The sequence below is a fragment of the Argopecten irradians genome, chromosome 1, assembly GCF_041381155.1.
Source record: "Argopecten irradians isolate NY chromosome 1, Ai_NY, whole genome shotgun sequence".
NCBI lineage: Eukaryota > Metazoa > Mollusca > Bivalvia > Pectinida > Pectinidae > Argopecten > Argopecten irradians.
This window is the reverse complement of record NC_091134.1, coordinates 12,685,444-12,699,546: the sequence shown is the minus strand read 5'-3', so window position 1 is coordinate 12,699,546 and position 14,103 is coordinate 12,685,444. Positions and strand designations below refer to the sequence as shown.

Below are 14,103 nucleotides of genomic sequence, written 5' to 3'. Positions count from 1 at the left end.
ATTTGTTTTATTTTGTTTTTTGCTTTGAGTGAGTTTGAGCCTTATGTGATCATATAAGTTTTCATAATTACCTTCATGCATATTTAAGTACAGAAATTCAACACCTTAAAGTGCCAGCCAAGCTTGTAATGCAACCGCTATAAAGGTATTAATCGGCCTCTACAATCTTCAGGAGTTCCAGGGTAATTAACTGAGACTCTGTCTGTTAGTGTACCCTTGAATAATCTTCTGTTCAAGATTTTTATGGAGAAGTCCCTCTGTCGCCCACCATTATAATCTCCTGAATACTGAAGTCACCCATAATTTCTTATCTTCAATAAGTTTCAGCTGTTTGTTCTCCCATACTTGACAGGGTTATGCTACGGTTGCTAAGGAAAAGATAACTCTGTCTTTTACCGGGGTAGAGAAAAGACAGCTCACATGCGCTAGACAATGATGTGACGTCATCATTACATGAAGTAGCTATTGTCTCAACCCTCGTGAAAGATGTTGGCCGTCAACCCTCGACAAGCCTCTGGTGGACCATCCAAAATTTTTCCCAAGAGTTGAGATACCCCTGTCCACCTGACAGGCCCATGTAAGATTCTATAAGTACATCATATGACAAGAGATCCCAGAGGGATCTTGGCGCCCGCCAAAGAATGATCGACATCGATAGCATTTTCACTAATCTGACAAAGTAAGCATTAGTAACTTGCAGTAATATGATCTCCCAATAACATAAGTATTTGATGTAATACTATCGATTAAGGTTTTGCAAGAAACTATCTCCTTGAACATTGTATACCACTATCAGATATATGAATGTTGCAGGAAACAGACACGTGATTGTATATAGCCATCTACTTGTGCCATGGGAAGAAAAAAATGTTGAATAATATAAAAAAATATTTGTTGTATAAACCGCTAGTCACTGAATGATTCAATTCACATTTTGTTGTGATCCCTGCAGGTATGGATTGAAATATCAACTGCATCCTTCGTAAAAGGCGACTAAATATGGGATTTTCATTACTTCTTCCTCGCATCTCTTTAACGTCAGCATAAAGGGAGAGAAACGACTGGTTTGCTCGTTACATGTAACAGTATCATCTGACCGGGGGTGGAGGGGGGGGGGGTGGTGCAAGGGTGGGTGCAGCAAGAGTTCCACTATTTCAAGGAGACACAACATGCGCTCCCAAATACCACAGCTTCCCACACACACACATTCACACATCCAACGCATTAAATGCATCGGATGCTTCCTAAATTTACATTAGCTGCTAATAGATGATAAGTCCGAGTACACAGCTAGCCAGCCAATTGTAGCAGAAACATGATATCAAAGCTATCAACAATTTGTAAAAACTTTAATCAAGGTTAATCTAAATAGGGGAAATATTATGATAAAAACTGATGCAGATCTAGCTCTAACCCAGTATGAAATGCACATTGAGTAAATATAGTGTAGTAGATTAATTATGGTATTATAACTCGATGAGTGTATACATTGTAATGTATTCAAAGATGGGAAGAAAAACATGCTTGAAAGTTATCACGCATTTGCCAGAAACAATCAGATAACGCAGTTCGCTATGAGTATAAAATTATTGAGTTGCAAGAAAAAAATCCATAGATTTAAATTCAGTATTTAACCATTGCAATTAAGTGAGTAACATTCTTGAAGTAGAACTAGGAACTAGTCTTTGTGTGTGCCACTTGACGACCGTATCTCATCACGTGCGATGCTTGCGCAATATAAAAATTTCGAAAACAAAACTGGAGGTCGCTATGCTAGGTTTACACTTTGTTCCCGGCGACCACGGTAGCCCCGTTTGCCCGGAACGTGGAGTGCCGTGGAATTTTGGCTATTTTTTGTCTCTGTATTCAAGTTCAGCTAGGTCTTGTGAAGTTTTGCCACAGGTTTTTACGGATTACGTGGTGGACTGTGGATATAGGGGAAAGCGCTCTTCCCGGAGGTTACAGGTACACTACGGCTTTGGCACGGTCTATCAAAGATACCACTACATTCTCTCTAGGCCTATTACGATCTGATGAGGTCTGCTACGTTTTAGACGTTTTGATCAAGCTCCGATACGTTTCTCACGGTCCGCCAAGGCTTACTAGGGATGAAAGTCTGATGCCGGGCTTTTTTGAGCAAATGAAACAATATTTATTGCCAAAAATGTCATTTCCAACACGTTTTGATAACAAAATTATAATTATTATATCCAAGTGTTTCTACACAAACATTTTTTTTCGTAATGGTTCTCACTTAATCTGCCTTTTGCAATAATAGCTTTGGTATAATTTGATGGTTTAAATGTGTTTGATAATGACTATTTCTAATCATTAATAAAATTAACTCCATGAAGTAGCAAATGTGTACCAGGCCTGGCAATGATACTCCATCATATATTGCTTGCAACGTAAGACCGTAATAAGACGCAACACGCCGTATCACGTCGGGCTTTCAACCGCTACAAGCCGTGATGTGCCTTGACAAAACGCATCAAAACGGCTATCTTCCACCTTGGCTTGCCCTCAAAACCTTGACAAACCTGGACAAAACGGCACAAAACGTGTAGCCAATCTGCATCAACCGTGATAAAACGTGGACAAAACTCAACAGAACATCACAAAACTTGAAATCACCGTGAGATTCCGGGGAACGTGCTTGCTGCCCGTTCCACCACGGACCGTCTGGAAGTTTTGTTACGGCCTCGTACGCACTGTTACATTTTGTTACGTCAATCTCGTTTTATTACGTCCTGTGGCGTTCATCATCTGCACGGCATCCACGATATTCACGACCGCTTACGTTTGTCCCTCACGTTCTTCTGCGCTGTCTCACGTTGTCTCGCGGTCACCAAGTTTTGTCCACGGTGGTCTGAAACGGGGCTGCCGTGGCCGTCGGAAACATAGTGTAAACCTAGCATTAAGGTCTGGTCACATTTGCGGTCTAACTAGGGTTAACTATCGTTATCTGAGATACTACGGTCTACTACGGCATACCGTATGGCCAAAGAAGGGTTTACTGCGGCCTACTACGGTAGAGTAAGGTATATATATCCAAGGTCTCTTACGGACGAAACACGGTCGCAAATTTTGAGCATGATCAAAATTTCTATCCTTCCCTACCGTTTTTTTCACGGTAAACCTAAGTAAGGTCAGAAGTACAATCTACTACGGTCTACTAAGGTCTCCTACGGGTCAGTACGGTTCACAACTTCGGTATACTACGGTCCAAGGCAAGACCGCAAATGTGACCAGACCTTAAAAATGTTGCCAAATAGCTATATCGAGAGAAAAAGTCAAACGTATAGTCGTATTAGATATTGCGAAACACACATGACACACAAATACGTTATGAAATGGTAAACGGGGTTTGCTGCGTTTGGTTCTGGTTGATATTCACAACGTTGTTTATTTTCGCCGACACAAGCGGCATACGAAATCACGTGCGCTATGTAATGCTGCTCATGCACACCATGTATTAAGTGTGACATCGGCCCACTTGCGTAGATGCCGACATCTTCACCAGCATGAGTTTCTGAAGATCGTGGGGCTGCTGCAACTTGGAGATATTCTTTGTCAGCTGAAATCACAGAAAAAAACCATTAATATCACAACATAAGATGTACATGTAAACAATTTAATGGTGTAATTCAAATTCATAGCTAAATTTGTTTTAAACAAGTTACACAAAAATAAATTTACGAGACCGCAATAATTGCTATCCAAACTAATAAATAGTAGTCTGTAAATGCAGTTAATGTGGTAAGGTTTAGCGAAAACTTTCTAGCGAGAAAAGTGTTACTATAAGATCACCACTAAGTTTTCTAAGCTAACAGTAATTGCCACCAGATACTATCTACAATGTGCATGATGTGCCCTATGATACCAGATTTACTTACTTGTGTCTACTGCCGACACGTTGGTCCTGTTTCCCCAATCGTAACTTATGCCGTTTCCGTACAAAAGAGTTGTGAAAGGAATACCATCATCTGCTACCGAATCACCGACGTTATCAACTACACCTGTTGCAAAGAGAACAATATATAATAAATAAAATGAAAACCTGATTTAATAACATATTAGGGTCACGTGATATAAATAGCTGATACAATTCTAACGTCCCATGTTTGGACAAATATGGCAACTGTTGGCCCGTCTATCCAAAAAAAAAAGAGTTTACTATACAACTCTGCTTATACTGCTAACATAATATTGCATTTTCTTCTGAGAATTTATTCAATTCAAATAATTAAACAAATACTTCAGATTCTTGAAAACTAACATCAGCATAATTTTTATACCAATATCCTTACCAAAAATGTCGTTGCCTCGCTTTGGGTAGCCGGCGATGTTGAAGACGTGAGAGTGGTCAGCTGTGACGAGGAGGAGAGTGTCACTTTCGGACGTCAGTTCTGTAGCGACCTTCACGGCGTCCTCTAACGCCAGAACCTCGTGTAAGGAACGCTTAGCGTTGTTGTCATGGTGCGCATGGTCTATACGTGCTCCTATAGGAATTAACCGTAATGGCGTAAACATAAGATGGGAACTTACGTTATTTTTTAATCATTTAGATAGTAGGCACCGGTCAGAACGACTATTGTATAGCAACCGTATATTAATTATTTACTTCACTTTTTCTTGTCTTGGTCGTAAATTATCGATACAAGAATATTTTATCAGTAAACGTCGGGGGATATTTTATTGAAGACCAATCCATTTGTCATTTATGAAATAACAGCTTTATCAACAATTTTTATGTATACCTTCGAAGAAGAATGAACTAGTTCTGATTCCGTTTATTTACCATTTATATTAATGAGTTGATATACATGCTTTTCCTAAGAAATATTTCATATATTACCTTCCACCATTAAAAAGAATCCATTCTGATCTTTCTGAAGTACCTGGATGGCTTTTCGTGTCATTTCCGCTAATGACGGCTCACCTTCAGGGCCATGGTCTCTGTCCAATTCGAACTGCATATGATCAGGCTCAAACAAACCTGTAAATGATAAGCATGCTATTAAACCGACAATCGGACCTTCGCATACAAGTACCTACGCAAACATTTAAGTGGCATGATATGCATGATATATCAATGACCATTAATTGTCCCCAAAGCAAACGACTTCGAGGTTAAATATGGTTGTTAAGTTGATTTAGCATAACGTCATATAGGATTACACTGTACCTGCTGTCCCTTTTGCACGATCGTTAAAGAAGACTAAGTTTGAGATAATATCTTTTCTGTTTTTCCTTACGTCTCCCTTGGCGACCCCTCAATTTTGGCATTGAGTTGAGCGCTCAACCCTGTGAGGAAGACTCTAGTTTCTGTTCTTCGGCCGAGACACACCATATTCTTTAAAAGTGGAAGATTCGACTCTTGCTTAAAGGCAGTGGAACGACTGGTTTGTCCATTGTCAGTAAAATGTGACTGGGTTTGGTGTGCTGTCCGGTATATTTGGCTATAGTTTCAGTGAGATAACACTATGAATGGGTAAGATTTATTTTATTAAAAGGAGACATGGCTGTAATATACCACAGCATTCCATTCACACACAAGGGACTTAGGCCCTAGATGATTTTTTATCCTACAATCGTAGCTGTTAAAAGGACGCTTTTAAATCCTCATAAACCGAACCTAATACTATGGATAGTTTTGGTAATTTTAGAAGGCCTACTGCGTAGGATGGGTTACGGACTGCGAGTTTCAGAAGACTATTACTTTGCTGTTTAACGAGTCTTTGTAAAGTACTTCGAAGGACAACCTTTCAACCTGCACCAATTCCTAACCGAGCAATCTGTTCCACAAGAATGCCTTTTGTTGATAGCAAAGAATTTCTCAAAATGCAGGCTCAATCTTTCCTACAGTTGTTTAATTAAGGCATTTTTACTTACCAAGTATATAATCCGTGTTGTCAGGATTAATAGCATCAAACTGTGCCTTGTTCCAAACATATTTAGCAGACATATTGTCCCCATCCTTTTCATCCTGCCAAACCTGACAAATGGAATTCCCAACACTACCAAATTAGGATACTAAATAAAGTTGTAGTAATTTTTTTTTATATTTTTGATAACAATAAAAAGATATATAAACGGTCTTAGCTAATGATTGGATGTTATGGACAATTTAAGAAAATAAATGTATGAAAAACTGAAGAAAACAGGACAAAACAGTGTACCTGTTAGGAGAGAGGACATCAACAGGGCATTAATGAAAATACCAATTTGAATTTTCTCTTTTAAAATCGTTAATATCACTAAAATACACATAAAATGCCTTTGGATGGACGATTGTTTGTGAAGAAAGCGTCTCTATAATTCGAGTTTACGTATTACGGAATGTGTTCCTTGTTGATTTTACTAAAGTGAATACCCGGTACTTACTCATGACGCGTGCACTTGTACAAACCATCTTGCGAAATGCGGTTCTTTCGTAATTTAACAGCACATATCGAGTACGTTAGTGATATTGTTGATATTTGCTTTAAACAATATGTTTTTGTAGAAATTAGAATTTGTCTGTTTTTATTATGGTTGCCCTGGAAATCTACTGAAATAAGAAACCAGGTAAGTACCTGTGTCAGATCGAGGCCGTCCAGTCGCTGTTTGTGTGTATTGGTCAAGTTCCGTTCTGGGTCCGAATCATTCCTGCCTAGAAAGAACTGCCTACCTCCGCCAAGTATGACCTTAAACGTAAATCGCCAGTAAACAGCTAATTAATGCACAGTTGTATAAATCTCGTTCTCGACCAGCTATCATACTCGCCTTGAAATTGTATCACGATTTTGCAATAGTGTGGATATGTCAACTGGAATAAAGATTATTTTCGCAATGGATCAACCTTGCAATTGCAATTCTGTAACAAATTTCAAAATGATTTTGTGATGTGCATACACAGGCAATATACGTGAATTTCACGTGAAATTCATCTGAAAAAAAATCACGTAAAATTCACGTGAGCTTCACGTGAAATTTTCATGTTAAATTCACGTAAAGAAATATTACCTGTGTACAAGAAGAACGATGGTCATAGGGCATCACCCTGAAAAATCCCACGTTTTGACAATGAAGTTAAAAAGCTGCAAAATCGACGCATCGTTTTATACGCTTATGCGCGTAACGCCATGGCAGCTGCATGTTCTAAGAAGAAGAGACATACTTATATAAATTCAAATATTATGTGAAGACGAAAGAAGTGAATACGATAATATAAGTAAAAATTTTATGCTGCATATGATCCATGAAATACCATAATGAGCACACAAAAAATAACAATAATACCCCCCCCCCCCAAAAAAAAAAAAAAAATAAATAAATAAATAAATAAATAATAATATGAATAAACCAATTCGCCTTAAAAAATTTCTTAACCATCCCGTCCAATCCTTATATATGTACAAGCTTACATATTGCAATGGACTCATTTGCTATGTGAAATCGATCAAACTGATGTGGACGAATTGGTATATTGAAATGGGACGAGTTAAATTCAAGATAAATGTGGTATATTGATATTGTGATATTGGACGAGTTGGAATAAGAATATGAGCGAGTTGTCATTTTGACGACATCTAAAATACTCCAAGCGTTACAATAACTGATGTCATATCCACCCCTGGATTATCTCATATTAAAACTGACGGCAGTCCAGGAAAAAGGAGAGCGACGCCCAACTTCAAAGCCACACAGTCAACCACAGCGTATCGTTACGCGGTTCTTTTGGTGTACATAAAAGGACTAAATTACCCGTTCTGTTCTGTTGCCTCCAATTTTTACTGGGATGGATTTAACGTCAGATATAGTAACCCCTGGAGTATCGATGATGTTTTGACGTGGGCGAATTATTATATTAATATGGACGAGTTGGTACACTCACCTTAGCGTAACTGTTGTTGTATATAAGTTGGTGGGCGATGTCCTTACACCCTCCAGTCATCCCTGCTGGCATATCGACGTCTCCCTCCCAGTTGCGTGTTGCGGATTTTGCGTACGCACAAGCGGGCGTTGCATGTGTGATTTTAGCTGTGGTTACAATGCCCACCGAGCGACCTGTGATGGATATTGAAACTGACAATGCAGTTAAAGCTGACAATGCAAGTTTCTAATTGAGATTTTAAAAAAATAAGCACACTTGTATTTCAAGAATCTTTTATGAGACAACCCCCTATCGAGTTCAGCCAATTTTGTTTTATTCACCGACCCCTATGCAAAGCGCGTGAATCGACACACGTGGGCTTAGTCTATATACGTACATACACACTTAGCAGTTGTCCACTGATGTGTATCACCTACTTTTACGTAAACAAAACACTTACCTATAAAGGTATATGGGGCTTGTTTGGCAACAAAATACGTCAACTCAAAGTTATCATTTATATGTTTGTCAAAATAAAATTTCCTTACAAGTGCATAGAAATCCTAACGATAACTTAAACCGTCCACATGTACTCGACTGGCCATATGCACGTGACTACCTGTCCCGAACAAGCGATAACTACCAATGACACCCACATGTTAGTGTACATGTAAAACCTAGTGTATATTAAGGTGTTTCATTAGCTCGTTTCGGATATATTTTGGGATTTAGCTGACAACACAATCTTGTATCATTTCAATGAAACCTTGTCAGGTGAGTACAGTGTCTATTTTCAGTTTGACATTGTTATTTGCAATATCGGGATATGTGTATCCGAGACAAGCTATGTTTGGAATGAAGCACGTGTGTCAAGTTCCGTGCTTTATACAGGAATTGGCCAGTGAAGGTAACTAAGCAATGCAAAAGTAAAAATGGCTGCCACTTCCTTGGAAACGACACTATCATAACTGGGGAATATCTCAAAAACAATATTTGTTTAATTTTAAATGCATGCTTTTTAACTTTCATTGTCAGCTTTGATCTGTATTTTTGTTTGCATGAAAACGTCAGGAGATGAACCCGAGGATGACTTAGTCTTCCGGTCACCATTACGAAGGAAAATGCGGAAATTTTAGTTGAAGGTCGCTTTAATACTATCATGGGGTAAAAATACGGGCAACATGTCAAACCGGTTATTGTTATTTTAATGGCAGCCAAGTGCAAAACCAAAACGCAAGCCGGAAGAGATCGTTATGAAAGGAGACAGCAAAAGCTTTTGATGAATGATAGGTTTTGTTTTTCATTTCATATGGAATATTTTATATCTGCTTGAAGTATTTTAGCCTCTTCAAAACAATTAACATTCGTATAAAAAGTGCCTTACCATCCATACGGAACCAATCAAATGCACAAGGAATCTCATTTCCATGTGCACTGGTACAGTTTTCGGCAATGGCTTGGTCGTTGAGTCCTACCAAATGGTAGTTAGTCTTCTGTCCACACATCATGGCGGTGGCTGTGGACGCCGAGTCGGTGGTCTGGCGGTCATTCGAGTAAGTCTAGAGAAGAAAATTTTCATATTCTCTACAATGGTTTAATCATAGACTATTCATGAATTTAGTTTTTCCCTTGGCAGGGGGGGGGGGGTCAAATTTACCGAAGTTTTTTTATGGGAAAAACACATTTATGAACATTATTTACTATTTTTGATAGGGAACGAGTTAAACTGGTTTAGTTTTCTTTGTTCCTTTCTTAAATCTTACGGACAAAATCGTGTTATAACAAGATTAATAGCATAAAGCATGACAAAATTAAAATAAGAACAAAATAAATTTTGAATTTCAGACTACAAAAAAAAATAATAAATTATATATATTCTTACCTTCGATAAACCGACGTTTGGAAATTTCTCGAACTCGAGAACAGTTTCCTCTCCCGTTGCCCCCTGTGTTTGACCTCTCAGGATTCTAGCCGCCGTCACAGTCGACATGCCCATGCCATCGCCTATGAACAAGATGACGTTCCGCGCCTTGTTGGTGTTCAACTTCCGGTTCAAGGCTTTGTTGAGTTCCTTTTCCGCTAACTGTTTCCAGTGGGCTGGGTCTGAGACTGCGATTGGAAGAAAGGATTTCAGTTTTGTTTATTTCGATAATTCTGTTACATAACCACGAAACAATATAATATTTATATAAAACCATTGGACTTCATTTCTTACGAAATATAAAACAAAAAAATATTGATCAATACCACGTAAGTTAAAACTAATTCTACATGTTGTAAATAGCCACCGAAGATTCGATAAGACTTCTTTTTCAGACGAGATGATGCACCTAACAAGATGAACACGCTTCTATGTATAGTGCAATTCGAGTGGCTTTAGACAAATGTTAATTTGATTTACTGGCACGGCTCGGGTTCGACATACAGGACGACACACCCCCAATGTGTAATGGCGGAGAGTGACTCAATCGCTCTTACACTCAAATGTTCCGTTTAAAATAACATTTTTAAAGTATTATATCTAACATTCAACAACCCAATTATGTGTTTAATAGTTTCAACTTTTCAAATGCAAATGCCCCGGGAAGAAGTAGTGGGTTTTTTCAAAACCCATTAGACCGACATGCTCCCGGATATGCGTTTGAATATCCTAAGGCATATTTACTTGAATGGATGTAAGACATATAAAAATATCTATAAACTGTACACATATACCTACATAATGTAGGAGCGAGTATGAACGCCCAAGATACCACATACATGAATGTTTTATTTAGCGTCGCATATTGCATAATAAAATGAGCAGTGCAAATATATTTGGGCCCACTATTGTTCATATATATAAGAGAGCTGTATAGATCAAAATTTGATTGTCGGAGGATGATTTTTGTAATTTTTATTGAAACGGTTCTATTACGGTTTTAGTGACAGAACCTTTTATAATTGTGTAGGATGATTTGAAAGGAAAATTAACGCTCTTTCCAACGGTAGAAATATGATTGTTTAGCCGCTAATGCTAGTTGGGGTAGATTTTTCGTCACGGCGATTTTTCCATCATTCACTTATCATGCAATGTACCATTAAATAAAGTATGGTTTTAATTGTCTATAAACATTCTGACTGGTCCAAATTTAAATAAACTGCAACTAATTCTCAGATCCCTTCGTGTGTAGTGTATCCGCGAATAATGTAAACGAAATTATTGTGTATAAAATGTATTTTTCACTGCTTCAGGCCGTTAGCATTTTGGCGATGTCGTCTGGTAAAAATTTACATTCTGTATGGGGGTGATAACAGCATAGCATATGTGTGTTCTGGAAACTATCTGTATGAAACTTAAGCGTACTAAAAGATCTACACGGAGAATTTTTTTTTTTCGTAAGAACACCGTGCAGGTAGTCGTAAAACCTAGATTTTACAACAAGCGATATTCGTTTCTTCACAATCAATCATAATTTTCATATATTAAGCAAATAAACAACTAAACGTTCAGTAAAGAATGAACAGGGTTGATAACTCACATGTAGGTATCTCAAGTTTTACAGAAAACTGTATTATCATCAATAGAAATTTAATAGGAGTGAGGAGACTATCAATATTGGCTTATTTAACAAAATGTAGTTACAACCGATGGAAAAACAAACACAACACGTGCATAATACATATGATGTTTCACGGACATAAAAGGGAGGAAACCCCGTAATTAATAGAGTAATGGATGGAAAAATTCATTAAAATGAAGTTGGAACCGAGACATTACAGGGACAATTCAGTCTAAGAGTATATTAGAGTTTAAAACAAACAACGTATTGTATACCGATCCCTGGCCCGCGTCAGCGAAATAGAGCAACTTTTTTTAGAGCTACTCAAAACGCTCTTACAGTAGTGTGTTTACATCATTAAAATGTTATCCACAAAAACTAACAATTTTATCATTCCTTCTGTTGCTATTTACTGCATTGGTTTAACTTATGTGACACCGGCTCGAGTATGGGCATGGCGTACGTATTGTACTTTCTTTTAAATTGATCGGTATCAATTGAAATATATAGCAATATATTACAGAATTTTTAAATAATTGTTTTGTCTTATTTTTCATAAAAATGCAAAAATCTGCCTTTAGGTTAAGAAACAGAATAAGCCTAACGGAACAGACCCTTTAAAGTGGTAATCAGTAATATGAATATTAATAAATGAAACATTTGTTGACAAATTCTATTACAAGTGTATATGTGTGATGATTTAACATTACATGTTATATATATTTCCGGGGCAGAAATAAGACCATACACAAATAAAATGTACATGTATTAACTTCGTATTACTAAGTTTATCCTGAATACAAACGTATGCTGCCTCTATAATCAGTCATATTCCATCTTAAAGTTTTTCTTTCGCCGAAATTAGTTAATGCTTACATGTAATATTACTACATTGGACGAACTTAACAAAACTGTACAATATTTCCTACCTCATTTTTCCATAATTGAGACAAATTGCATATTTGTATTTCTAACCTCAGTGTAGTATTCCGTGGACATTTTCACATGATGTACACATGTATGTGATCAACCCATCATTCATGTTGGCTTCTGAAACCTATTAACCACATGTGTATTTAAAGCTTAAACTTATCATATGTTAAAGTAGACTTAAATATAGATAAGTTTTGATATCATAATTTAGTACAGTAAACACTTACCAGCTTTATGTATAGTAAAAGTTGTCATGACTAGATAAACTCGCCACAAAAACCTGGCCATCATTTTAGTAGGTGTTCTCTCTCACTACCGCATATAATCCAACAACCGAATTCTGCTCATACCCTTACCTGAAGTGAGCGTTCTACCTGGTCATGAGTGATACAGGTGTGCAGGTCATGGTAGCAGTACCGTGATTCACGGAGACCTTGTGTAACTTTTTGACAGATGAAATACGTTCTTTCGAAAAATAAACATTTACTTTCCTCTTATGCAATGGCATGATATTTGTTTTATGAGATTGAGCTCAAAAGTGCGCTTCTTAAAGAAAATATCTACAATGTAGTACCTATAAGTTTGTCCATAATACTCGTTTTACCCCGAATTGATCTTTTTTTTAAATAAGACTTTTTGTTTCATCATTGTTGTCGTCGACAGACGATCGTCGTCATCAGTCAACGTCGATCTGTAATTGTTTGTCATCGATGTAGTCATCATTAATTGTTAGTGTTGACACAATAAAAAATTCTGCCGTCGTCATCTTCATTATCGTCACCATTATCATTACCAATTTTTTTCATCGTCAGCAGCAATGGCATTATCTGGATAGATGCAAAATTCGGTTTTCAACTGATGCAAAACATGCCAAATAGGGTAGATGGGGGAAGTTTTATCCAGTTTGATTTACGAACATTCAATTGTAGTCAAAACATGATTAGCGGAATATTCTTTAATCAACAGGACCAGGGCTATCAAAATTCACGAAATCAGATTGACTTATAACTGTTAGACTGTCCTACTTTTCATAAAATAGATTATGTAAGTAAATGAAAACCAATCCGTTATGTAGATATCGATAGTCTTTTATATTATCATATCAAAGGTCGCGCGTGATCAAGCACCAAATACTGAGGACGACTAGATACTGATTTAGTCTCTTCCACGGACACTTTCATTATAAAAAATAATCCCACATCTTTGTTTGAAAATGAATGTCTTATTAAAAGCAAGGGTTATGTAATACGATAGTAAAACTGATGATCGTAACATGTTGTACCTACCATTCCAAGATGGCGACAGGCTCGCACGGTTCGCGTGCACGTGTTTACATCTCTATTTCGACCTCAAATGGGCATATTGTCATAATTGTTTAGTTACAGGCGTAACGATTGTCCGCTATGCAACTTACGTAATAATGATTACTGTATATTGTGTTTATTCAAAATTTTGATTGCCACCTCGAAAAAACTCGATACATCCGACGTTTTGACCGTGCATGTGATGGAATATAATATCCCATTTGATACTTCAGTGTCATGTATATGGCTACAAGAGTCTATCTGACAAGTGGTTAAAACTGATGTTTAAACAGACTGGGTTTGATTTAGTGCACATAGCATGTTGGGTCGAAATAGCCCGCCATAAACATCGAGCGGGCTTAGACATTTCGTACATGCGCACAATAAATGTAAACAAACATGTAGAAGTACACGTTCTATTAGTGTTATTTTGGACTGAGGAAGGCCCTATAGTGGCTGAATATAT

At 37.4% G+C, this 14,103-nt stretch overlaps 1 protein-coding gene across 2 annotated transcripts; it reads right to left on the bottom strand.

Annotated features, from left to right (window-relative positions):
• Positions 1–1,334: 1,334 nt before the first annotated feature.
• LOC138317990 (alkaline phosphatase-like) lies at positions 1,335–12,720 on the bottom strand. 2 transcript variants are annotated; one of them, XM_069260000.1, is made up of 10 exons: positions 12,561–12,720; positions 9,741–9,967; positions 9,243–9,417; positions 7,880–8,052; positions 6,579–6,689; positions 5,896–5,998; positions 4,859–4,999; positions 4,311–4,502; positions 3,897–4,019; positions 1,335–3,577 (listed from the first exon to the last, which is right to left on the bottom strand). In XM_069260000.1, exons 1-10 carry the CDS (start codon positions 12,622–12,624, stop codon positions 3,294–3,296), a joined length of 1,593 nt encoding a protein of 530 aa, XP_069116101.1. In that variant the 5' UTR covers positions 12,625–12,720; the 3' UTR covers positions 1,335–3,293. The 2 variants fall into 2 exon arrangements, with proteins under 2 accessions (XP_069116101.1, XP_069116109.1); XM_069260008.1 differs by lacking the exon at positions 12,561–12,720 and adding an exon at positions 10,106–10,217.
• Positions 12,721–14,103: the final 1,383 nt, after the last annotated feature.